The following is a 26,972-nucleotide window of genomic DNA, read 5'->3' as shown; positions in this document are numbered from 1 at the left end:
CTCATCCTCCTCCCACTCTCTCAAGTACATCCCAGTGTCTGTTGTTCCCTACTCTGTGTCCATGTGAACTCAATGTTTAGCTTCCACTTACAAGTGAGAACATGCAGTATTTGGTTTTCTGTTCCTGCATTAGTTCACTTAGGATACTGGCCTCTAGCTCTATACACGTTGCTGCAAAGACCATGATCTCATTTTATTTTATGGCTGCATAGTATTCTATGGTGTCTGTGTACCACATTTTCTTTATCCAGTCTATCGTTGATGGGAATCTAGGTTGATTCCATGTCTTTGCTATTGATTCCAGCAGTGTTTTGTAATTTTCATAGTAGAGACATTTTATCTCTCTGATTAGTTGTACTGGTAGGTGTTTTATTCTTTTTGTGACTATTATGAATGGGGTTGCATTCTTTGGGATTTGGCTCTCAGGTTGGATTTTATTGGTGTATAGAAATGCTACTGATTTCTGTACATTGATTTTGTACCCTAAAACTTTGCTGAAGTTGTTGATTACATCTAGGGGCTTTTGGGCAAAGAGTATGAGGTTTTCTAGGTATAGAATTATGTTGTTTGCAAACAGAAATAGTTTGACTTCTTCTCTTCCTATTTAGATTCTTTTTTTTTCTTTCTCTTGCCTGATTTCTCTGGCTAGGACTTCTGGTACTATGTCAAATAGGAATGGTGAGAGAGTGAGTATCCTTGTCTTGTTCTGGTTCTCAAAGGAAATGCAGAAGCTAGAAAGCGTTTGATCATTCAGTATAATGCTGGCTGTGGGTCTGTCATAGATGGCTCTTATTATTTTGAGGTATGCTGCTTCAATGTCTAGTTTGTTAAAGGTTTTTAAAATGAAGGGATGTTGAATTTTTAAAAAAGCCTTTTATGTGTCTACTGACATGATCATGTGGTTTTTGTTTTTAGTTCTATGTGATGAATCACACTTATTGATTTGTGTATATTGAACCAAGTTTGCATCCCAGGGATACAGCCTGCTCGATCATGGTAGATTAGCTTTTTGATGTGCTGCTGAATTCAGTTTGCTAGTATTTTGTTTAGGATTTTTGTATCTATGTTCATCAGGGATATTGGCCTAAAGTAATCTTTTTTTGGTGTGTCTCTGTCAGTTTTTGGTATCAAAATGATGATACTTCATAGAATGAGTTAGGGAGGGGTACCTTCCTATCAAGTTACCTCCCAATCGAGTACCTCCTCAACTTTTGGGAATAGTTTAAGTAGAACTGGTACCAGCTTTTCTTTAAACATCTGGTAGAATTTAGCTGTGAATTCATCTGGTCCTGGGCTTTTTCTGGTTGGTAAGATTTTTATTACTGATTCAACTTCAGAACTCGTTATTGTCTGTTCAGGGATTCAATTTTTTCTTGGCTCAGTCTTGGGAGGTTTTATGTTTTATAGAATTCCTTCCATAGAAGAAATGGAATTTATCAATTTCTTCTATGTTTTCTAGTTTGTGCACATAGAGGTGTTCATAGTATCCTCATAGTCACTGAGGGTTCTTTGAATTTTTGTAGGGTGTTAATGGCCCCTTTGTCATTTCTGATTGTGTTTATTTGGATTTTATCTCTTTACTAGTCTAGACAGTGGTCTATCAATTGTATTTGATCTTTCAAAAAACAAATTCCTGGGTTTGTTTATCTTTTGTGTGGTTTTTCACATCCCAGTTTCCCTCAGTTCAGCTCTGATTTTTGTTATTTTTCGTCTTCTGCTAGCTTTAGTGTTGGTTTGCTCTTGTTTTTCTAGTTCTTCTAGACATGATGCTATGTTGTTAATTTGAGATCTTTCTAACTTTTTGATGTGGGCATTTAGTGCTGTAAGAGATTCTGGCAAGATGGCCGAATAGGAACAGCTATGGTCTGCAGCTCCCATCGTGATCAATGCAGAAGACAGGTGACTTCTTCATTTCCAACTGAGGTACCTGGTTCATCCCACTGGGACTGGTTGGACAGTGGGTGCAGCCCACAGAGGGCGAGCTGAAGCAGGGCCAGGTGTTGCCTCACCTGGGAATGCAAGGGGTCAGGGGATTTCCCTTTCCTAGCCAAGGGAAGCCATGACAGACTACCTGAAAAAATGGGGCACTCTCACCCAAATACTGAGCTTTTCCTAAAGGTCTTATCAACTAGCAGACAAGGTGATTCTCTCTTGTGCCTGGCTTGGCGGGTCCCATGCCCATGAAGCCTTGCTCACTGCTAGTGCAACAGTCTGAGATTGATCCGCGAGGTGGCAGCCTGGCTGAGGCAGGGGCGTCTGCCATTGCTGAGGTTTGAGTAGGTAAACAAAGCGGCCAGGAAGCTCAAACTGGGCGGAGCCCACTGCAGCCCAATAAGGCCTACTGCCTCTAGACTCCACCTCTCTGTGCAGGGCATAGCTAAACAAAAGGCAGCAGATAACTTCTGCAGACTTAAACATCTCCATCTGAAAGCTCTGAAGAAAGCAGTGGTTCTCCCAGCATGGCGTTTAAGCTCTGAGAACGGACAGACTGCCTCCACAAGTGGGTCCCTGACCCCCATGTAGCCTAACTGGGAGACATCTCCCAGTAGGGGTCAACAGACACCTCATATAGGCGGCTGCCCCTCTGGGACAAAGCTTCCAGAGGAAGGATCAGGCAGCAATATTTGCTGTTCTGCAATAATTGCTGTTCTGCAGCCTCCGCTGGTGATATCCAGTGAAACAGGGTCTAGAGTGGAACTCCAGCAAACTCCAACAGACCTGCAGCTGAGGGACCTGACTGTTAGAAGGAAAACTAACAAACAGAAAGGAATAGCATCAACATCAACAAAAAGGTCATCTACACCAAAACCCCATTTGTAGGTCACTAACATCAAAGACCAAAGGTAGATAAAAACACAAAGATGGGGAGAAAACAGAGCAGAAAAGCTGAAAATTCTAAAAATCAGAGCACCTCTTCTCTTCCAAAGGATCGCAGCTCCTCGCCAGCAATGGAACAAAGCTGGATGGGGAATAACTTTGATGATTGACAGAAGTAGGATTCAGAAGGTCAGTAATAAGATACTTCTCAGAGTTAAAGGAGGATGTTCGAGCCCATCACAAGGAAGCTAAAAACCTTGAAAAAAGATTAGATGAATGACTAACTGGAATAAACAGTGTAGACAAGACCTTAAATGACCTGATGGAGCTGAAAACCATGGCACAAGAACTTTGTGAATCATGTACAAGCTTCAATAGCTGATTCGATCAAGTGGCAGAAAGGGTATCAGTGATTGAAGATCAAATTAATGAAATAAAGCCAGAAGACAAGGTTAGAGAAAAAAGAGTAAAAAGAAATGAACAAAGCCTCCAAGAAATATGGGACTATGTGAAAAGACCAAATCTATGTTTGATTGGTGTACCTGAAAGTGATGGGGAGAATGGAACCAAGTTGGAAAACACTCTGCAGGATATTATCCAGGAGAACTTCCCCAACCTAGCAAGGCAGGCCAACATTCAAATTCAGGAAATACAGAGAACACCACAAACATACTCCTCAAGAAGAGCAACCCCAAGACACATAATTGTCCGATTCACCAAGGTTGAAATGAAGGAAAAAGTGTTAAGGGCAGCCAGAGAGAAGGGTCGAGTTACCCACAAAGGGAAGCCAATCAGAGTAACAGCAGATCTCTTGGCAGAAACCCTGCAAGCCAGAAGAGAGTGGGGGCCAATATTCAACATTCTTAAAGAAAAGAATTTTCAACCCAGAATTTCATATCCAGCCAAACTACGCTTCACAAGTGAAGGAGAAATAAAATCCTTTACAGACAAGCAAATGCTGGGAGATTTTGTCACCACCAAGCCTGCCTCACAAGAGCTCCTGAAGGAAGCACTAAACACGGAAAAAAACAACCAGTACCAGCCGCTGCAAAAACATGCCAAATTGTAAAGACCCTCGATGCTATGAAGAAACTGCATCAATTAACAGGCAAAATAACCAGCGAACATCATAATGACAGGATCAAATTCACACATAACAATATTAACCTTAAATGTAAATGGGCTAAATGTCCCAATTAAAAGACACAGACTGGCAAGTTGGATAAAGAGTCAAGACCCATCAGTGTGCTGTATTCAGGAGACCCATCTCACTTGCAGAGACACACATAGGCTCAAAATAAAGGGATGGAGGAAGATCTACCAAGCAAATGGAAAACAAAAAAATGCAGGGGTTGCAATCCTAGTCTCTGATAAGACAGACTTTAAACCAACAAAGATCAAAAGAGACAAAGAAGGCCATTACATAATGGTAAAGGGATCAATTCAACAAGAAGAGCTAACTATCCTAAATATATATGCACCCAATACAGGAGCACCCAGATTCACATAGCAAGTCCTCAGAGACCTATAAAGAGACCTAGACTCCCAATGAATAATAGTGGGACACTTTAACACTCCACTGTCAATATTAGACAGATCAATGAGACAGAAGGTTAACAAGGATATCCAGGACCTGAACTCAGCTCTGCAACAAGCAGACCTAATACACATCTACAGAACTCTCCACCCCAAATCAACAGAATATACATTCTTCTCAGCACCACATTACACTTATTCTAAAATTGACCTCATAATTGGAAGTAAAGCACTCCTCAGCAAATGTAAAATAACAGAAATTACAACAAACTGTCTCTCAGACCACAGTGAAATCAAATTAGAACTCAGGATTAAGAAACTCACTCAAAAACTGCACAACTACATGGCAACTGAACAACTTGCTCCTGAATGACTACTGGCTAAATAATGAAATGAAGGCAGAAATAAAGATGTTCTTTGAAACCAATGAGAACAAAGACATAATGTACAGAATCTCTGGGACACATTTAAAGCACTGTGTAGAGGGAAATTTATAGCACTAAATGCCCACGAGAGAAAGCAGGAAAGATCTAAAATCTACACCCTAACATCACAATTAAAAGAACTAGAGAAGCAAGAACAAACAAATTCAAAAGTTAGCAGAAGGCAAGAAATAACTGAGATCAGAGCAGAACTGAAAGAGATAGAGACACAAAAAACCCTTCAAAAAATAAATGAATCTGGGAGATGGTTTTTTGAAAAGATCAACAAAATTGATAGACCACTAGCAAGATGAATAAAGAAGAAAAGAGAGAAGAATCAAATAGATGCAATAAAAAATGATTAAGGGGATATCACCACCAATCCCACAGACATACAAACTACCATCAGAGAATACTATAAACACCTCTACACAAATATACAAGAAAATCTAGAAGAAATGGATAAATTCCTGGACACATATACCCTCCCAAGACTAAACCAGGAAGAAACTGAATCTCTGAATAGACCAATAACAGACTCTGAAACTGAGGCAATAATTAATAGCCTACTAACCAAAAAAAGTCCAGGACCAGATGGATTCACAGCCGAATTCTACCAGAGGTACAAAGAGGAGCTGGTACCATTCCTTCTGAAACTATGCCAATCAATAGAAAAAGAGGGAATCCTCCTTAACTCATTTTATGAGGCCAACATCATCCGATACCAAAGCCTGGCAGAGACACAACAAAAAAAGAGAATTTAAGACCAATATCCCTGATGAACATTGATGCAAAAATCCTCAATAAAATACTGGCAAACTGAATCCAGCAGCACATCAAAAAGGTTATCCACCATGATCAAGTCGGCTTCATCCCTGGGATGCAAGGGTGGTTCAACGCATGCAAATCAATAAATGTAATCCATCACATAAACAGAACCAATGACAAAAGCCACATGATTATCTCAATAGATGCAAAAAAGGCCTTCCACAAAATCCAACAGCCTTTCATGCTAAAAACTCTCAATAAACTAGGTATTGATGGAACATACCCCAAAATAATAAGAGCTATTTATGACAAACCCACAACCAGTATCATACTGAATGGGCAAAAGCTGGAAGCATTCCCTTTGAAAACTAGCACAAGACAAGAATGCCCTCTCTCACCACTCCTATTCAACATAGTGTTGGAAGCTCTGGCCAGGGCAATCAGGCAAGAGAAAGAAATAAAGCGTATTCAATTAGGAAAAGAGGAAGTCAAATTGTTCCTGTTTGCAGATGACATGATTGTATATTTAGAAAACCCCATTGTCTCAGCCCAAAATCTCCTTGAGCTGCTAAACAACTTCAGCAAAGTCTCAGGATACAAAATCAATGTGCAAAAATCACAAGCATTCCTATACACCATTAACAGACAAACAGAGAGCCAAATCATGAGTGAACTCCCATTCACAATTGCTACAAAGAGAATAAAATACCTAGGAATCCAACTTACAAGGATGTGAAGGATCTCTTCCAGGAGAACTACAAACCACTGCTCAACGAAATAAAAGAGGACACAAACAAATGGAAGAATATTCCACACTCATGGATAGGAAGAATCAATATCATGAAAATGGCCATACTGCCCAAAGTAAATTATAGATTCAATGCCATCCCCATCAAGCTACCAATGACTTTCTTCACAGAGTTGGAAAAAACTACTTTAAAGTTCAAATGGAACCAAAAAAGAGCCTGCATTGCCAAGACAATCCTAAGCCAAAAGAACAAAGCTGGAGGCATCATGCTACCTGACTTCAAACTATATTACAAGGCTACAGTAACCAAAACAGCATGGTACTGGTACCAAAACAGATATATGGACCAATGAAACAGAACAAAGCCCTCAGAAATAACACCACACATCTACAACCCCTTGATCTTTGACAAACCTGACAAAAACAAGAAATGGGGAAAGGATTCCCTGTTTAATAAATGGTGCTTGGAAAACTGGCTAGCCATATGTAGAAAGCTGAAACTGGATCCCTTCCTTACACCTTATACAAAAATTAATTCAAGATGGATTAAAGACTTAAATGTTAGACCTAAAACCATAAAAACCCTAGAAGAAAACGTAGGCAACACCATTCAGGACATAGGCATGGGCAAGGACTTCATGACTAAAACACCAAAAGCAATGGCCACTAAAGCCAAAATAGACAAATGGGATCTAATTAAAGAGCTTCTGCACAGCAAAAGAAACTACCATCAGAGTGAAAAGGCAACCTACAGAATGGGAGAAAATTTTTGCAATCTACTCATCTGACAAAGGGCTAATATCCAGAATCTACAAAGAACTCAAACAAATTTACAAGAAAAAAACAACTCCATCAAAAAGTGGGCGAAGGATATGAACAGACACTTCTGAAAAGAAGACATCTATGCAGCCAACAGACACGTGAAAAAATGCTCATCATCACTTGTCATTAGAGAAATGCAAATTAAAACCACAATGAGAGAAAAAAACAACTCCATCAAAAAGTGGGCGAAGGATATGAACAGACGCTTCTGAAAAGAAGACATCTAGGCAGCCAACAGACACGTGAAAAAATGCTCATCATCACTTGTCATTAGAGAAATGCAAATTAAAACCACAATGAGATACCATCTCATGCCAGTTAGAATGGCAATCATTAAAATGTCAGGAAACAACAGATGCTGGAGAGGATGTGGAGAAATAGGAATGCTTTTACACTGTTGGTGGGAGTGTAAATTAGTTCAACCATTGTGGAAGACAGTGTGGCGATTCCTCAAGGATCTAGAACTAGAAATACCATTTGACCCAGCCATCCATTACTGGGTATATACCCAAAGGATTATAAGTCATGCTACTATAAAGACACATGCATATGTATGTTTATGGAGGCACTATTCACAATTGCAAAGACTTGGAACCAACCCAAATGTCCATCAATGATAGACTGGATTGAGAAAATGTGGCACATATACACCATGGAATACTATAGAGCCATAAAAAAGGATGAGTTCATGTCCTTTGCAGGGAGATGAATGAAGTTGGAAACCATCATTCTCAGCAAACTATCACAAGGACAGAAAACCAAACACCGCATGTTCTTACTCATAGGTGGGAACTGAACAATGAGATCACTTGGACACAGGGCGGGGAACATCACACACCGGGGCCTTGTTGGGGGGTGGCGGGCTGGGGGAGGGGTAGCATTAGGAGAAATACCTAATGTAAATGATGAGTTGATGGGTGCAGCAAAGCAACATGGCACATCTATACCTATGTATCAAACCTGCACGTTGTGCACATGTACCCTAGAACTTAAAGTATAATTAAAAAAAAAAAGAGAGAGAGATTCTGGCATGTGGTATCTTTGTTCTCATTAGTTTCAAAGAATTTATGGAATTGTGCCTGAATTTTATTGTTTACCCAAAAGTCATTCAGGAGCAGTTTGTTTAATTTCCATGTAATTGTACAGTTTTGAGTGATTTTTAAATATCGATTTCTATTTTTATTGTGCTATGCTCTGAGAGTGTGGTTGGTATGATTTTTTTTTTGAGTTTGCTAAAAAATTTTTTTGAGTTTGCTAAGAATGATTGTGTGGTCAATTTTAGAGTATGTGCCATGTAAAGATGAGAATAATATATATTCTATTGTTTTGGGGTGAAGAATTCTGTAGATGTCTTTTAGGTCTATTTGGTTAAGTGTCAAGATCAGGTGTCAAAAATCTTTGATAGTTTTCTACCTCAATAATCTGTCTGTGAGGTGGGTGTTAAAATCTCCCACTATTATTGTGTGGTTATCTAAGTCTCTTCATAGGTCTCTAAGAACTTGATTATGAATCTGGGTACTCCCTTGTTGAGCCCATGTAGTTAGGATAGTTAGCTCTTCTTGTTGAACCCTTTACTGTTATGTAATTTCCTTCTTTGTCTTTTCTGATCACTGTTTTCTTAAATTATGTTTTATCTAAAATTAGAATAGCAACCCTTACTTTTTTTCTGTTTTCTAGCTAGATTTTTCTCCATCCCTTCATTTTGAGCCTATGGATGATGGATGTCATTGTATGTTAGATGGGTCTCTTGAAGACAGTATGCAGTTGGGTCTTGTTTCTTTATCCAATTTGCCATTCTGTGCCTTTTAATTGGGGCTTTTAGCCTGTTTACATTCAAGGTTAATAGTGATATGTGCAGATTTAATCCTGTCCTCGTGGTGTTAGCTGGTTATTATGCAGATTTGATTGTGTGGTCACATTATAGTGTCAATGGTCTATGTACTTAGTGTGCTTTTGTGATGACTGGTGATGGTCGTTCCTTTCTGTATTTAGCAATCCCTTAAGGGCCCCTTCTAAGACAGATCTGGTGGCAACAAACTTCTTTAGCATTTGCTTATCTGAAAAGGATCTTATTTCTCCTTTACTTATGAAGCTTAATTTGGCTGGATATAAAATTCATGGTTGCAATTTCTTTTCTTTAAGAACAGTGAATATAGGCCCCCAATCTCTTCTGGCTTGTAAGGTTTCTGCTGAAAGATTTGCTGTTAGCCTGATGGGGTTCCCTTGTAGGTGACCTGCCCTTTCTCTCTAGCTGCCTTTAACATTTTGTCTTTCACTTTGACCTTGGAGAATATGATGACTATGTGTCTTGGGGATGGTTGTCTTGTATAGTATGCAGGGGTTCTCTGCATTTCCTGAATCTGAATGTTGGCCTCTCCAGTGAAGTTGGGGAAATTTTCATGGATGGTATCCTCAAATATGTTTTCCAAGTTGTTTGCTTTCTCTCCCTCTCTTTCAGGAAAACCAGTGAGTCACAGATTTGGTCTCTTTAGACAATCCCATATTTCTTGGAGGTTTTGTTTATTCTTCTTTATTCTTTGTTTTTGTCTAAGTTATTTCAGAGAACTGGTCTTCAAGCTCTGAGATTCTTTCCTCAGGTTTGTTGATCTGCTGTCAATACTTGTAATTGTTTTATGAAATTCTTGAAGTGAGTTTTTCAGTTGTATCAGATCAGTTTGGTTCTTTCCTAAAATAGCCATTTTGTCTTTCATCTCCTGTATTGTTTTATTGTATTCCTTAGATTTCTTGGATTTGGTTTTGACTTTCTCCTGAATCTTGATGATCTTAGTTCCTATCCATATTCTGAATTCTGTTTCTGTCATTTCAATAATTTTATCCTGGTTAAGAACCATTATTGGGGAACTAGTGTGGCTATTTGGAGGTAAGAAGATAGTCTCGCTTTTTGAGTTACCAGAGTTCTTGTACTGGTTCACTTATTCTTTGTGGGCTGATATTCCTTCAATCTTTGAAGTTGCTGTCCTTTGGATTTTTTTTTTTCTCTTATCCTCTTTGATGTCCTTGGGGGTTTGATTGTAGTATAGGGTGGGTTCAGTCAACTGGTTTCATTTCTGGAAGATTTCAGGGGAACAAGGCTCAGCTCATCACTCATGGACTGTGTCCTGTAACTCTTGGGGGGCTGGTACCAGGACCCTGGCTTTGCTCTCTGGCCCCTTGAGGTTAGGAACCTGCTGTGCTGGAGGGACTGAGGTGTTCCCAATCTGCTGGTCATTACACTTTAATGGGTGGTGCTGGCCAAAGCACTTTATCAAGATGGTGGCAGCAGGATTCATGCTCACTTGGATGCCAGCAGCCATGGCAACACAGTGGGGTGTGTGTGCATCAGCTGGGGTGGGGTACTGGTGGGAGCAGGGCTGAAGCACTCCTGCACAGACTTGTGCCAGTAGTGGTGGCAGAAGGCAGGGGCAGGGCACTGGCAGGGGTGGGGTTGCTGGTGTCCATGCTTGCACTCACAGTGGCAGTGGCAGCAGGGGGCAGGATGCTGGTGGGCACAGGATGTTGGTGGGTGTGAGATGCTGGCAGGCACAGGCATGCTGGTGTCTGTGTGCATGTTCACCTGAGTAGTGGTGTCAGGTGGAAGGCGAAGCTGCTGGTGTCCATGAGCACATTCGCATTGGTGGTGGTGGTGGTGCAGGAGGGGCAGTATTGCCAGCACCTGTGAACATTTTTGTGTTGGTGATGGCAGCTAAAGTTTTTAAGTATATGAGTAAATCGTGCTTTTTATCCATTCTTCTACTGCCATTTAGTTGTTAATTTGTTCCCCAGTTTTTACCTTTATAAGCAATGTTGATACAAACAGTCTTGTAAACATTCCCTTTTGCATACGAACAAGTTATTATAGAGTAGTGATTCTCAAGTAAGGTGGGGTATTGGACCCCTCCCAAAGTCGAAAGTGCTTGGAAATGTATAAAAACTGTCTGGGTTATCAAATTACTGGCAGTAGTACTACCAGCTTTAGTACTGGGAACCAGAGATGCTCAATGTCCTTCAATGCGTTGGATGGTAACACATAAAGAACTATCCCACTCCGAATGCAAATAAGTCCACCACTAGAAACACTGTTCTAAATATATCTCTGTAAGTGACAAAACTGTATCAGAGTATGTAAATCCTCCTCAACTTTATTTTATATTGAAAGATGGCTTTTCAATCTAGTTTTACCAATTTATAACTCCACCAGTTCTTATTAAGGCCACATCCTTGCTAACACTTGTGACTATTAAATTTTATAATTTTTTGCACATTTAATAAAAATTAAATGGTGTTTCATTATTTTCTTAATTTTCATTTCTAGGGATACTAGTTGAAGCGGAACATGTTTTCATGCAGCCACTGGAGTCTAGTCTTCTGTTCAGTCTAGTCTGTGAAATGTCTATTCTTATCCTTTGTTTATTTTTTTATTGCGTATTTATCTTTCCCTTATTTGTTTATAAGAGTTGAATGCAGTGCACCAGCATGGCACATGTATACATATGTATCTAACCTGCACAATGTGCACATGTACCCTAAAACTTAAAGTATAATTAAAAAAAAAAAAGAGTTGAATGCATCTTGGATATATTGTGGCTACAAATTCTTTGTGTATATTGTAACTATACATCAATAGTATATGTTATAGATATCTTGCCTCACCTATCTCTTACCTTTGAATTTTGTTTGTGGTGTCTTTTGTAGAATAGGAAATTTTAAAAGTTTTAATGTAGACAAGTTTATTAATATTTTCTTTTCTGGTTTGTGCTTTTGGCATTTTGGTCAATATGCTCCTTCTTACCATACTCTCCTATATTTTCTTTATGGAGTTTAATGCTTTTGCTTACTCCACCCCTCATATCTGGGTCTTTAACCTGTGGATTTTTTTTTTTTTTTGGTTATATGAGTTAGAAAACTAATTTTATTTTCATATGGATTACCAATTGGTACATCAAATTAATTTAACTGTCTGTCATTTTCCCACTGATTTCTAATATCCCTTCTTTGAGTTTCAGTTGTTCTGCATTCTCGCCAGCACTTGTTATGATCAATATTTTTAATTTTAGATATTTTAATAGGCGTATAGTGGTATTTCATTGTGGTTTTAACTTAACACCTCTCTAACAACTAATGCTGCTGAGCATATTTTCATGTACTTACTTACCAACTATATCTTTTTTGGTAAAGTGTCTTTCCAATTCTTGTCCATTTTAAGATTTTTTTTAATTGTTGATTTTTGAAGGTTTTTAAATATAGTCTGGATATAAGTCCTTTATCAGAAATACATTTTCCAAATATTTCTTATATTCTGTGTCATATAATTTCGTTTTTCAACAATGTCTTTTAAAGAGCAACATTTCAAGGTTTTTTATAAAAGTGAATGTATCAGTTTCTTCCTTTATGGTTTGTGCTGTGTTCTACCTAAAAATCTTTTTTTAATCCAAGAAATTTTGTATACAAATGCACTAAGGGCTGAGATTATTTTTCTTTGCAGACGTATGTATAATAATTCCAGCTCCATTTGTTGAAAAACTATCCTTTCTCCATTGAATGGCCTTGGCACCTTTGTCAAAAGTTAAATTGACCATATATGTGTGGATCTATTTTTGGACTCTCTATCCTGTTCCATTGATCTATAGATCTTTTCTTATACCGGTTTGAACGTCTTGACTACTGTAGCTTTATATTAAGTCTAGAAATTAGATGGTATGAGTTCTCTAATTGTGTTCTGTTTCTCAAAAGTATTTCCCCTTTGGTCCTTTGCTTTTCTAGAGAAATTTTAGAAACAACCTATCAATTTATAGTGGGGAAAAAAGCTACTGAGATTTAGAAGGTCAGAGTTGCATTGAGTCTCTGGACCAATTAGAAAACGGATATATTTTTTCCACATTGAGTCTTCCCGTCCATAAATATGGTATTATTTCTCAATTTATCTGTAGATATTTAAATTTTTCTTAACAGTGTTTTACATTTTCAGGCTACACATTTTGCACATATTTTGTTAGAACTGCCTCTGAGTATTTCAGGATTTCTGATGCTATTGTTTTTAAATTTCATTTTCTAATCGTTTACTGCTGCTATATAGAAATGCAATTGATTTTTATAACATTGGCCTTATATCATAAGATTTGCTAAACTCACATATTAGTTCTAGGAGCCTTTTTTTGTAGATTATTTGGAATTTCCAATAAACATTATTATGCCATCTGTGAATAAAGACAAATTTTACTTCATCGTTTCCATTCTGCATGCCTGTTATTTCTTATTCATGCCTTATTGCACCGGTTAGTACCTTGAGTACAATGTTTTTTTGTTTGTTTGTTTTGTTTTGTTTTTCGAGATGAAGTTTCACTCCTGTTGCCCAGGCCGGAGTGCAATGGCACAATTGCGGCTCACCACAACCTCCGCCTCCCAGGTTCAAGCAATTCCCCTGCCTCAGCCTACCCAGTAGCTGGGATTACAGGCATGTGCCATCACGCCCAGCTAATTTTGTATTTTTAGTAGAGACGGGGTTTCTCCATGTTGGTCAGGTTGGTCTTAAACTCCCGAACCCAGGTGATCTGCCCGCCTCGGCTTTCCAAAGTGCTGGGATTACAGGCGTAAGCCACCATGCCAGGCCCTCAGTACAATGTTAAAGGGCTGCTTTGTTAGTGATCTTAAGAGGAAAGCCTTCAATTTCTCACCCTTAAGTATGATGTTAGCTGTAGGTTTTAGTTGATATCCTTTATTAATTTCAGGACATTCCCTCCTATTCCTAACTTGCTGAGCATACCTTTTTAAAAAAATCATGAGCAAATGTTGGGTTTTGTTAAATACTTTTTCTGCAACTACTGAGATTAATATTTTTGAAGGGAAGGAGACTGTTTTAATTGGTGATTGTTGCCATTTTTGACAGATACTGTTTATCAGGTTAAGGACATTTTCTTCAATTCCTAGTTTCTAAATTTAAAATTTTCTGAATAGATTTTATTTTTATTTAATGCTTTGTATCATTTTGATGCTTGTATAACTTTTATTCTTTATTGTTTACATAATAAATAACACTAACATATTAAACAATGCTTGTATTCCTAACATAAACCTTACTTTGCCTATCTGAATCTGATTTGTGTTTTACTTGGGATTTGAATCTATATTCAAAATGCAATTGGTCTAATAGTTTCTTTCCTTCCACAGTTATTTCCATCAGTAACAAAACTACTCTTGCTTCATAAGAAAAATTTGGTATGCCTGCTTTATCTTTTTACTATTTTCTAATCAAGTTTGTATAAAACAGTAATTAATTTTCCTTAAATGTGTGGTAAAATCGTCATTTCTGGTCCTTTTTACATGGATTCTTTGATTACTAATTCAATTTTCTTAATGATTATTCATTTATTCAGATTTTTATTTCTTTCTGGATAATTTTTATAATGTAAGAAAAGTCCATTTTAGGCCGGGCGCGGTGGCTCACGCCTGGGAGCCAGCACTTTGGGAGGCCAAGCCAGGTGGATCACGAGGTCAGGAGTTCGAGACCAGCCTGACCAACATGGTGAAATCCCGTCTCTACTGAAAAAAAAAAATACAAAAATTAGCTGGGCATGGTGGTGCGTGACTGTAATCCCAGCTACTCGGCAGGCTGAGGCAGGAGAATCACTTGAATCTGGGAGGCAGAAGTTGCAGTGAGCCAAGATTGCGCCATTGTGCTCCAGCCTGGGCAACAGAGTGAGATGCTGTCTCAAAAAAATTAAAAAGTCCATTTTAAATGTTTTTGAATATATTGGCATACAATTATTCATAATATTCATAAGTGATTTAAAAATTCTCTACAGATTTATACCTCTGTTCTATTTTTTAATCCTAATTTTTATTAATCTGTGTTTTTTATATCTGTTCTTAATTTGTCTGGCTACATGCTTTTTTTTTTTTTTAGTCTTTTCAAAGACTGGTTTTCGACTTGTTGATCCTCTGTATTATATCTTTGTTTTTAATTTTATTAGTTTATGCTTTTTTCTCCATTATTTCTTTCCTTCTACTTTTATTTTTATTTATTCTGTTCTAGCTTCATGAGTCAAACACTTAAGTTACTTTTTTACAATCTTTTTTATGCTTCACAAATATATTTATGTTTCAGTACCATGTGGTTACAGTGCATGAAGTTTAATATATAGAACTTTAATTTTCATTTCTATCTAAATCTTTTCACATTTGCTTTGTAGATTTTCTTTTAAAGGCAGCCCAGAGAACAGGGAAGTGGAGCAAGAGCAGGGAGGAGTCACAAAAAGACAAACCAGGAGACTCCTTTCCCACTGGAAGTTCCCAGGTCTGGGTCAGAACTGAGCTGCAGGAGAGTAGAAAAGGGTAGGAGCTTTCAATTGGATTTACAAGGGACTAGATTTTTTACTACCTGAAAATGAAGGTTGTTTATTAATACCTGAAAGTGACAAAACAAAACAAAACAAAACAAAAAAAACCCATGGGGTCCGTGTCAGAGGAAGTAGATCAGACAGGAGTGTGGAGGGGATTAGTTGGAAGGATACAAGACTATTTCTTGATTGAAACCTACTGAATCCAACATGTTCAATGAACACGTATTGTAATTACTGATATACCTGGACTCATTTCTAAATTGTTATTTTGCATTTTCTATTTATTTTGTTTTTATTTCCTTTTTAATCTGCATATTATATTGATAAAAATTTTCATATTCTTTTCCATTTCAAGTTTGAAAACTATATTCATTTATAAATAAATTTTTCTAAAGTCTAAAACATTAAGTTATTAGATACATAACTCTTCCTCTTGCATATCACATGGATATTTGTGCATGTTAATTGCCCATTAAACATTAAATAACACCCTCTACCATTCTATTTTTCTCTTACTTTTGGATTAACCTTTTTTAAAACAAAAAAAAAATCACTAAACCTTTCTACAATTGGCAATTAACAACATATTTATCATTTTTATGCTTGTTGTACTTTCTTATGTCCCATGCCTCCCTCTGGGTTAACATTTCTTTCTTTCGTTCTCTCCTTCTCATTCCCTTCCCTTCTCCTTCCCTCCCTTCTTCCTTCCTGTTTCTTTTGAGACAGGGTCTTGCTCTGTCACCCAGGCAGGAGTGCAGTGGAATAATCATAACTCACTGCATCCCCAACTTCTGAGGCTCAAGCAATCCTACTATCTCAGCCTCCTGAGTAGCTAGGACCATAGGCATGTACCACCACACCCTGTTAATCTAATTTTTTATAGGGATGGGGTATCACTATGTTGCCTAGGCTGGCCTTGAATGTCTGATCTCAAGTGATTCTCCCAGCTTGGCTTCCCAAAGTGCTAGGATCACAGGTGTAAGCCACTGTGCCTGGCCGACTTTGTTTCTTATATGCTTGAATCCTTTCTGGTTGCACAGTAAGGATCTGTGCTTTTGCCTTCCTTCTTGAATGTTAGTATAGTTGAGTATAAAATTTTGAATTGACAATTTTTTCTCCCAAACACCATTATATGATGGTATTTATGGGTATTCCTTATAATGTGATGTGATGTGATTTTATATTTATTTATTTATCCTGCTCATTATTCAAGACACAATTTAAACATGAAGACTGCTAACTTTTGAATTCTGGAAATTTCCAAGATGTCATGTTTTTAAATATTCCTTCTATTTCATATACCATTCCTTCTATTTGTTTCTTGAAGATCAACTTTTAGATGTGGCTTAGGGCCTCACAATATATCCTCTTTATCTTAACGATTTTTACTTTACTTCTTTGTCGTTCTGTGTGAATTTCTTACTACTGCCTTATATGTCATTAATTATTTCTTTGCCTGTGTATAACCTAGATTTTATTACATCTATTGAGTTTAAATTTGCCACCTATAGATATTAAGATACTATTCTAGTTTGAATGCAGAATAGATTTTTAAAAGATAATCATCCTAGGGTTACTGTTCTGAATTTGAGAAGTGTGTACCCCAGAATACATGGAAAGAGACAATTTCTTATAGTGTGCCAATTGTGTTATTTCATAACTAAGTAGATATAGCTTATATCGCCTAATAAAACCCACTTTTGTTTATTCCTATGATACATTATAAGAATAATATTTGGATAATGTTAGTAACTTTGATTATTCTTTTTCTTCAATGGTCTGAGCTTAAAGCTCTTTAAGGAGAGGAGACTTTTTGTGATTGTTTAAAAAGATAAGCAACAAAACAACTGTATTTTCAAAATAATATATGCAAGGATGTTTGGAGTCTGTTTTTTTTCTTTTTTGAGACGTATTCTTGTCCTGTTGCTCAGGCTGGAGTGCAGTGGCGCGATCTCGGCTTACTGCAACCTCCGTCTCCCGGGTTAAAGCAATTCTCCTGTCTCAGCCTCCCAAGTAGCTGGGAGTACAGGTGCCTGCCACCACACCAGGCTAATTTTTGTATTTTTAGTAGAGACGGGGTTTCATCAAGTTGGCCAGGCTGGTCTTGAACTCCTGACTTCGTGATCCACCCGCCTCGGCCACCCAAAGTGCTGGGATTACAGGTGTGAGCCACTGTAACCGTCTTTTTTTTTTTTTTTTTGAGACAGAGTCTTGCTCTGTCGCCAGGCTGGAGTGCAGTGGTGCCATCTCGGCTCACTGCAACCTCTGCCTCCTGGGTTCAAGCGATTCCCCTGCCTCAGCCTCCTGAGTAGCTGGGATTACAGGTGTGTGCCACCATGCCCGGCTACTTTTTTGTATTTTAGTAGAGACAGGGTTTCACTATGTTGACCCCTATGGTTTCGATCTTCTGACTTTGTGATCCGCCCATCTCAGCCTCTGAAAGTGCTGGAATTACAGGCATGAGCCACCCTGCCCGGCCCAGTTTTCTTAATTCAATACATTAAGGAAGACTGGGTAATGAGTACATTTTAAATATTTCAAATGCAAATAAAAGACAGCTAAACAGGCATTCTGTCGAATTTCTCCCAAATGATTTCAGAACGTATCCAAAACATGTAATGCTTTTGTCTAAAAAGAATTATGTACAGGAAATGCTAAGAGATTAGAAATAGGGATCTTTAATGGAGAATATCTGGCATTATAATATAGTGGTTGGTATGAAAGTTACAATAGTAAATTTTAAGTAAATTTAATTTTTATTCCACATTGGGTGATTAAATGAGAGTGGTTTGAAATGAGTTTATGATTAGCTCATTTTAATGTATTAATTATTGCCATCTGAACTGATTAGCTTATGGAAATGTTTTCCTTTCCCCTGGGGAGTATACATACATTTATTAAAAGAAACAAAAGCTAATCCCTAGTAAACCTTCTAATTAATATAATGCCTAGTAAACCTTCTAAGTAATATAGCATTTATACTTTTTAAATATAATTTACAATAGCAGTTAGAAATGGATAACTAGGGGCTGGGCATGGTGGCTCATGCCTATAATCCCAGCACTTTTGGGGCTGAGGTGGGAGGATTGCTTGAAGCTAGGAGTTCAAAATTAACCTGGCCAACATAGAAAGACCACATCTTAAAAAAAAAGAAACTGAGTAATTAAAAAAACACAAATATCCTCTGTATTCTTGCAGACCATTACAAACTCCCTCAGTCTTGAGTATCTGACATTATTGATCAGCCATTCCTTTAAATAAATATGTCAATTTTTCAATCCTGTTTCAAAATATTAATCTGTTCTCAGGATTTCAAATTTTGTTTCTGATAATCAAAATCTACTTCTACAACCTAATAACATTCAAAAATGTCTATTGCATATTTCCGATTGCATAAACAGCCATATTTTGCCTAATCAGTGAGCACTTTCTATATTAATATGCTTAAAGTTTATTCCAAAGGGGTGTTTATGGAAGCCTTAACTATGCCTGGAATACTGTCCTGGGTGCTGGGCTTATATAAATCATGAGGTGTAAAGAGCTCAGAATTAATGATGAAAAGAGATTCATAAACAAATAGTTACAGATATGGTGTCATAAGGGCTGGGAACAGAGAAATGTACACAGTGTGCTCCGAGTGCCCAGAGACACTGGCTAATCCCCTAAGACTCCCCTCCCTACTTCCTCATTCTACTTATTGGAGCTCAAAACACTACAATCATCTTCAATTCACTCTTCCTATATTCCATATTATCAGATTAGCTACCAAGTTCCAGTTTGATTCTTTCTTCCAAAAATCTCATAGAAATCCCACCCTCCACTATCCTCCATTCCTCCCTATTTACATTGCCACTGTTCTTGTTCAGTCTCTCTCAATCTGCTATGGACTGTTTTAATATCCCATTAACCAGACTCCCTGATTTAATTGCTGGGGATCCAATCTTTCAGTACTGTGATGCATTTTCATCATGTCAACAACCAGTACCAGCCGCTGCAAAATCATGCCAAAATGTAAAGACCATTGAGACTAGGAAGAAACTGCATCAACTAACGAGCAAAATAACCAGCTAACATCATAATGACAGGATCAAATTCACACATAACACTATTAACTTTAAATGTAAATGGACTAAATGCTCCAATTAAAAGACACAGACTGGCAAATTGGATAAAGAGTCAAGACCCATCAGTGTGCTGTATCCAGGAAACCCATCTCACATGCAGAGACACACAGAGGCTCAAAATAAAGGGATGGAGGAAGATCTACCAAGCAAATGGAAAACAAAAAAAGGCAGGGGTTGCAATCCTAGTCTCTGATAAAACAGACTTTAAACCAACAAAGATGAAAAGAGACAAAGAAGGCCATTACATAATGGTAAAGGGATCAATTCAACAAGAAGAGCTAACTATCCTAAATATATATGCACCCAATACAGGAGCACCCAGATTCATAAAGCAAGTCCTGAGTGACCTACAAAGAGACTTAGACTTCCACACATTAATAATGGGAGACTTTAACACCCCACTCTCAACATTAGACAGATCAACGAGACAGAAAGTCAACAAGGATATCCAGGAATTGAATTCAGCTCTGCACCAAGCGGACCTAATAGACATCTACAGAACTCTCCACCCCAAATCAACAGAATATACATTTTTTTCAGCACCACACCACACCTATTCCAGAACTGACCACATACTTGGAAGTAAAGCTCTCCTCAGCAAATGTAAAAGAACAGACATTATAAGAAACTATCTCTCAGACCACAGTGCAATCAAACTAGAACTCAGGATTAAGAATCTCACTCAAAACCACTCAACTACATGGAAACTGAACAACCTGCTCCTGAATGACTACTGGGTACATAACGAAATGAAGGCAGAAATAAAGATGTTCTTTGAAACCAACGAGAACAAAGACACAACATACCAGAATCTCTGGGACGCATTCAAAGCAGTGTGTAGAGGGAAATTTATAGCACTAAATGCCCACAAGAGAAAGCAGGAAAGATCCAAAATTGACACCCTAACATCACAATTAAAAGAACTAGAAAAGCAAGAGCAAACACATTCAAAAGCTAGCAGAAGGCAAGAAATAACTAAAATCAGAGCAGAACTGAAGGAAATAGAGACACAAAAAACCCTTCAAAAAATTAATGAATCCAGGAGCTGGTTTTTTGAAAGGATCAACAAAATTGATAGACCGCTAGCAAGACTAATAAAGAAAAAAAGAGAGAAGAATCAAATAGATGCAATAAAAAATGATAAAGGGGATATCACCACCGATCCCACAGAAATACAAACTACCATCAGAGAATACTACAAACACCTCTACGCAAATAAACTAGAAAATCTAGAAGAAATGGATAAATTCCTTGACACATACACTCTCCCAAGACTAAACCAGGAAGAAGTTAAATCTCTGAATAGACCAATAACTGGATCTGAAATTGTGGCAATAATCAATAGCTTACCAACCAAAAAGAGTCCAGGACCAGATGGATTCACAGCCAAATTCTACCAGAGGTACAAGGAGGAACTGGTACCATTCCTTCTGAAACTATTCCAATCAATAGAAAAAGAGGGAATCCTCCCTAACTCATTTTATGAGGCCAGCATCATTCTGATACCAAAGCCGGGCAGAGATACAACCAAAAAAGAGAATTTTAGACCAATATCCTTGATGAACATTGATGCAAAAATCCTCAATAAAATACTGGCAAACCGAATCCAGCAGCACATCAAAAAGCTTATCCAACATGATCAAGTGGGTTTCATCCCTGGGATGCAAGGCTGGTTCAATATACGCAAATCAATAAATGTAATCCAGCATATAAACAGAGCCAAAGACAAAAACCACATGATTATCTCAATAGATGCAGAAAAGGCCTTTGACAAAATTCAACAACCCTTCATGCTAAAAACTCTCAATAAATTAGGTATTGATGGGACGTATTTCAAAATAATAAGAGCTATCTACGACAAACCCACAGCCAATATCATACTGAATGGGCAAAAACTAGAAGCATTCCCTTTGAAAACTGGCACAAGACAGGGATGCCCTCTCTCACCACTCCTATTCAATGTACTGTTGGAAGCTCTGGCCAGGGCAATTAGGCAGGAGAAGGAAATAAAGGGCATTCAAGTAGGAAAAGAGGAAGTCAAATTGTCCCTGTTTGCAGATGACATGATTGTATATCTAGAAAACCCCATCGTCTCAGCCCAAAATCTCCTTAAGCTGATAAGCAACTTCAGCAAAGTCTCAGGATACAAAATCAATGTGCAAAAATCACAAGCATTCCTATACACCAACAACAGACAAACAGAGAGCCAAATCATGAGTGAACTCCCATTCACAATTGCTTCAAAGAGAATAAAATACCTAGGAATCCAACTTACAAGGGATGTGAAGGACCTCTTCAAGGAGAACTACAAACTGCTGCTCAAGGAAATAAAAGAGGATACAAACAAATGGAAGAACATTCCATGCTCATGGGTAGGAAGAATCAATATCATGAAAATGGCCATACTGCCCAAGGTAATTTACAGATTCAATGCCATCCCCATCAAGCTACCAATGCCTTTCTTCACAGAATTGGAAAAAACTACTTTAAAGTTCATATGGAACCAAAAAAGAGCCCGCATCGCCAAGTCAATCCTAAGCCAAAAGAACAAAGCTGGAGGCATCACACTACCTGACTTCCAACTATACTACAAGGCTACAGTAACCAAAACAGCATGGTACTGGTGCCAAAACAGAGATATAGATCAATGGAACAGAACAGAGCCCTCAGAAATAACGCCGCATATCTACAACTATCTGATCTTTGACAAACCTGAGAAAAACAAGCAATGGGGAAAGGATTCCCTATTTAATAAATGGTGCTGGGAAAACTGGCTAGCCATATGTAGAAAGCTGAAACTGGATCCCTTCCTTACACCTTATACAAAAATCAATTCAAGATGGATTAAAGACTTAAACGTTAGACCTAAAACCATAAAAACCCTAGAAGAAACCCTAGGCATTACCATTCAGGACATAGGCATGGGCAAGGACTTCATGTCTAAAACACCAAAAGCAATGGCAACAGAAGCCAAAATTGACAAATGGGATCTAATTAAACTAAAGAGCTTCTGCACAACAAAAGAAACTACCATCAGAGTGAACAGGCAACCTACAAAATGGGAGAAAATTTTCGCAACCTACTCATCTGACAAAGGGCTAATATCCAGAATCTACAATGAACTCAAACAAATTTACAAGAAAAAAACAAACAACCCCATCAAAAAGTGGGAGAAGGACATGAACAGACACTTCTCAAAAGAAGACATTTATGCAGCCAAAAAACACATGAAAAAATGCTCACCATCACTGGCCATCAGAGAAATGCAAATCAAAACCACAATGAGATACCATCTCACACCAGTTAGAATGGCAATCATTAAAAAGTCAGGAAACAACAGGTGCTGGAGAGGATGTGGAGAAATAGGAACACTTTTACACTGTTGGTGGGACTGTAAACTAGTTCAACCATTGTGGAAGTCAGTGTGGCGATTCCTCAGGGATCTAGAACTAGAAATACCATTTGACCCAGCCATCCCATTACTGGGTATATACCCAAAGGACTATAAATTATGCTGCTATAAAGACACATGCACACGTATGTTTATTGCAGCATTATTCACAATAGCAAAGACTTGGAACCAACCCAAATGTCCAACAATGATAGACTGGATTAAGAAAATGTGGCACATATACACATGGAATACTATGCAGCCATAAAAAATGATGAGTTCATGTCCTTTGTAGGGACATGGATGAAATCGGAAATCATCATTCTCAGTAAATTATCGCAAGAACAAAAAACCAAACACCACATATTCTCACTCATAGGTGGGAATTGAACAATGAGATCACATGGACACAGGAAGGGGAACATCGCACTCTGGGGGCTGTTGTGGGGTGGGGGAGGGGGGAGGGATAGCATTGGGAGATATACGTAATGCTAGATGACGAGTTAGTGGGTGCAGCACACCAGCACGGCACATGTATACGTATGTAACTAACCTGCACAATGTGCACATGTACCCTAAAACTTAAAGTATAATAAAAAAAAAATACATAAAAAAAAAAATCTTATTTGTCTTCGGACATAATTTATGAATCAATTTTTTCTTGTTCTATGATTTGTCACCCAATAGGATTTGATAGGCTCCTGTTTGATTCACAGTTGATAGGACAGAAGCACCAGAGCTCAATTAAAATGATACTTGAAAGATACCTGGTATCACTAAAATCTATGGAATTATGTATTAAATGATCCCCAAAGAATCAGCTATTTCAAAATTAAAAATTATTACAAAGAGCTTCATACATCACGTTGTATCGTATATCACAAACCATAAAAATGTCAGAAGTAGCTCAATTTCACATTACTGTATTTCTTGATGGTGAGCTATCTGGACGAGTAAGCCTTGCTGAATTTGAACGTGGATAATAAAGCTCACACTCTAAGAAAATGTTTAAAATATGAAATAGAACTGGGGATCGTGGTGGAGAATTCCTTGGGAGAATGCAGTTAGGGGATCTTTGAGTCTCAACAGTTTGCAGTTCTTTTCACAGCACATAAATGATTTAACAGTAACACAGAGTGGCCAGAGTAAATTATTTCCATTTCTATCACTGCACAACTTATTATAAGTAACCAGATGAGATGCTGAATGATTACATTGTTATGATGTATTCTGATCTGATCTGAATTTTTATTTTCTTTTTCGTTTTGTTTTGTTTTGATTTTCGATGCCTTGGATCCTTGCCAAATCAATCAGCTGAAGCTGGCTTGAACAATGACAATGTAACTTGCAAAAGCCAGTTCATCAAAACCCTCAGGATCATACAAACAACGAAAAAATACCAAGGGTCCTCTCTTATTTGTCTTCTTGGCTATCTGTGTTCCATGGGAAGGATATAAAATAACATGAACAGGATTTAAATGCTCTGTTTTGACAAGTTATTAAGATTCCAATCACAACCTGCCTACTCTCCCTGATCTAGCTAAGTCCAGAAAGGTGGCAGAATGTCTCTAAAGCAGCTACACACACACACACACACACACAGACACACACATAAAACAAAAAATGCCAGAAAAGATGGAAGAGTAAGAAAATCAGGCCAACATGAATAATTTGGTAGAGTTGCAGAGCAGGGGAGGGTTTTAAACCAAGACACTTGCCAGCATGGCAGGGTATATTGGTGCAGCTGACTGGCATAAAATTCCCTGAAGAGAATTTAGATACTAGTAGCTCAAGTGCTGTCAATCTCATCTTTTTCTACCATAGAATCAATAGCTCCAACTGAGACCTCTGTGGAAGGCCAGGTTCTTATCCTCTGAAATTAGAGCCCACCCTCTGTATGAGATTTCCTACCACAGGGCTAGTTCTGATGCAGGCAGTGGGGTACTGACTCTAACTTCTCTAAAGTCCTTTATAAACATTCTTCTAATGATGCAAATTTCACCACGATGAGCACTGGCTCAAGTCCTTGCCTCACACCCTTGTTTCCAAGGCTCTGTTATATTAAAACATGGAGGCTTCCATGGTGAAGGACACTGGGGAATCACTGCAGGATACAGAACTAGGGAGTTCCAAGAATTACAGGAGACAAAGCACTCTGAAACTATGTAGACTAAAATATGTAAAAAATGACTATCATTGGTATATCACAAGGATTGGCCAAACTATTAGCTCATGGGCCAAATATGGCTACTGTCTGTTTCTGTAAATAAAGTTGTACTGGAACATAGCCTTGTTCACCTATTCATTTACACATTGTCTATGGCTGTCATAAGTGAGTGGTTGCAACAGACTGTATGGTCCCCAAAGCTTAAAATAACGACCATTTCTCCCTTTAAAAAAAGAGTTGCTTACCCCTGATACAGAATAACTGAGCAAAATCACCTAAGCTTAGTTCTTTGCTGGGAAATAACATGCATGCAGATGATTGTCTGAAAGGCCTAATAAAATAACTACAAAGGCTAGGTGCAGTGGCTCACGCCTGTACTCCCAGCACTTTGGGAGGCTGAGGCAGGCAGATCACATGAGGTCAGGAGTTCGAGACCAGCCTGGTCAATATGGTGAAACCCAGTCTCTAATAAAAATACCCAAATTAGCCAGGCGTGGTGGCACGTGCCTGTAATCCCAGCTACTCAGGAGGCTGAGACAGCAGAATTGCTTGAACCAGGAGGCGGAGGTTGCAGTGAGCTGAGATTGCGCCACTGCACTCCAGCCTGGGCGACAGAGCAAGACTCCATCTCAAAATAAATAAATAAATAAATAAATAAATAAATAAATAAATAACTACACAAAAGTCATATGGCAACAAAACTCTCCAGGAAGGTACTTGTTAGGATACCTGTTACAAGAGGCAGTATGTATGGTAGAATGAGCATCAACTGTGAACCTAGATTTGACCCATATTTCTGCTGTTTATTGGGCCGAACAAACCTTGCCTCACAGAGTTATTATCAGGATTAAATGTTATGATCTAACTCAGCAGTACCCAACCTTTTTGGCACCAGGGACCAGGTTTGTGGAAGACAATTTTTCCACAGATGCCAGGGGTTGGGGGGAATGTGATTTTGGGATGAAACTTCTACCTTAGATCATCAGGCATTAGATTCTCATAAGGATTGCACAATCTAGATCCCTTGTATGCAAAGTTTGCAACAGAGTTCGTGCTCCTGTGAGAATCTAATGTTGCTGCTGATCTGACAGGATGTGGAGCTCAGGTGGTAATGCTCACTCGCCTGCTGCTCGCCTCCTGCTGTGCGGCCCAGTTCCTAACAGGCCACAGACCAGTACCTGTCCTTGGCCTGAGGGTTGGGGACCCCTGATCTAACTGAGAATACTTAATACTCACTCAACTGTTGTGTTCTTCCTTCCAGTCTCTCTGTCTTCATCATTTCCAGCACTGATCTGAACACATAAGAACAAGACCTTGATACCTTTTAAATAAGAAGTAGCACCTGTCTAGAACTGTATCTTGACTCTCACTGGTGCTTTTCCTTTGGTTGATGCAAAGCTTTCAAATCCTTTAGGGAGATGCCGTTGTGAATATCTATGATAGTCTCCTGTGCCTTCAAAATCTTTGCCTTCTCTGTAGAACCTGGAAAACACAGAAAAGAGGCCCCATACATGAAAGGGAAGGAGAAATTATTGGTTCACAATTAGATAGAGGTTAAAATATCCATTCAGTACTTGTAATGATAGGTTACTATCACTGTTGGTCACATGATTAGATCAATACTTTACATTGAAACCACATGAAATTACTACTTTGGTGTCACCATTATCCATAATATTGAATTCTACCAGTCAATGTTAATAACTGCAAATGAATTCAATTAACAATCACAGATATTGTCCACAGCAATGGGTTATAAATTCAAAAAATTATTTTTGTTTGTTGAAAACATAAAAATATATTTTATATTGAAAACAGTCTGATAATATTAATGTTATATT

At 38.2% G+C, this 26,972-nt stretch overlaps 1 protein-coding gene across 15 annotated transcripts in view; it reads right to left on the bottom strand.

Annotated features, from left to right (window-relative positions):
- LOC134808766 (uncharacterized) overlaps positions 1 to 26,972 on the bottom strand; it is a 418,516-nt gene that overhangs the window by 86,428 nt on the left and 305,116 nt on the right. For 10 of the 15 annotated variants that reach the window (XR_010152427.1, XR_010152431.1, XR_010152426.1 and 7 more), the window contains one exon: positions 26,474 to 26,613. Coding sequence is in view for 1 of the 15 variants with exons in the window: in XM_063797380.1 (XP_063653450.1) it covers positions 26,478 to 26,613 (136 nt within the window). In the remaining 14 variants the exon portion in view is untranslated. Of the gene's footprint in view, positions 1 to 24,247; positions 26,614 to 26,972 lie in introns of those variants that run through there. The other 5 variants (XR_010152437.1, XM_063797382.1, XM_063797383.1 and 2 more) reach the window with 2 other exon arrangements.

Source organism: Pan troglodytes, chromosome 18 (genome assembly GCF_028858775.2).
Source record: "Pan troglodytes isolate AG18354 chromosome 18, NHGRI_mPanTro3-v2.0_pri, whole genome shotgun sequence".
Lineage (NCBI taxonomy): Eukaryota > Metazoa > Chordata > Mammalia > Primates > Hominidae > Pan > Pan troglodytes.
This window is presented reverse-complemented; position numbering and strand designations above follow the sequence as displayed.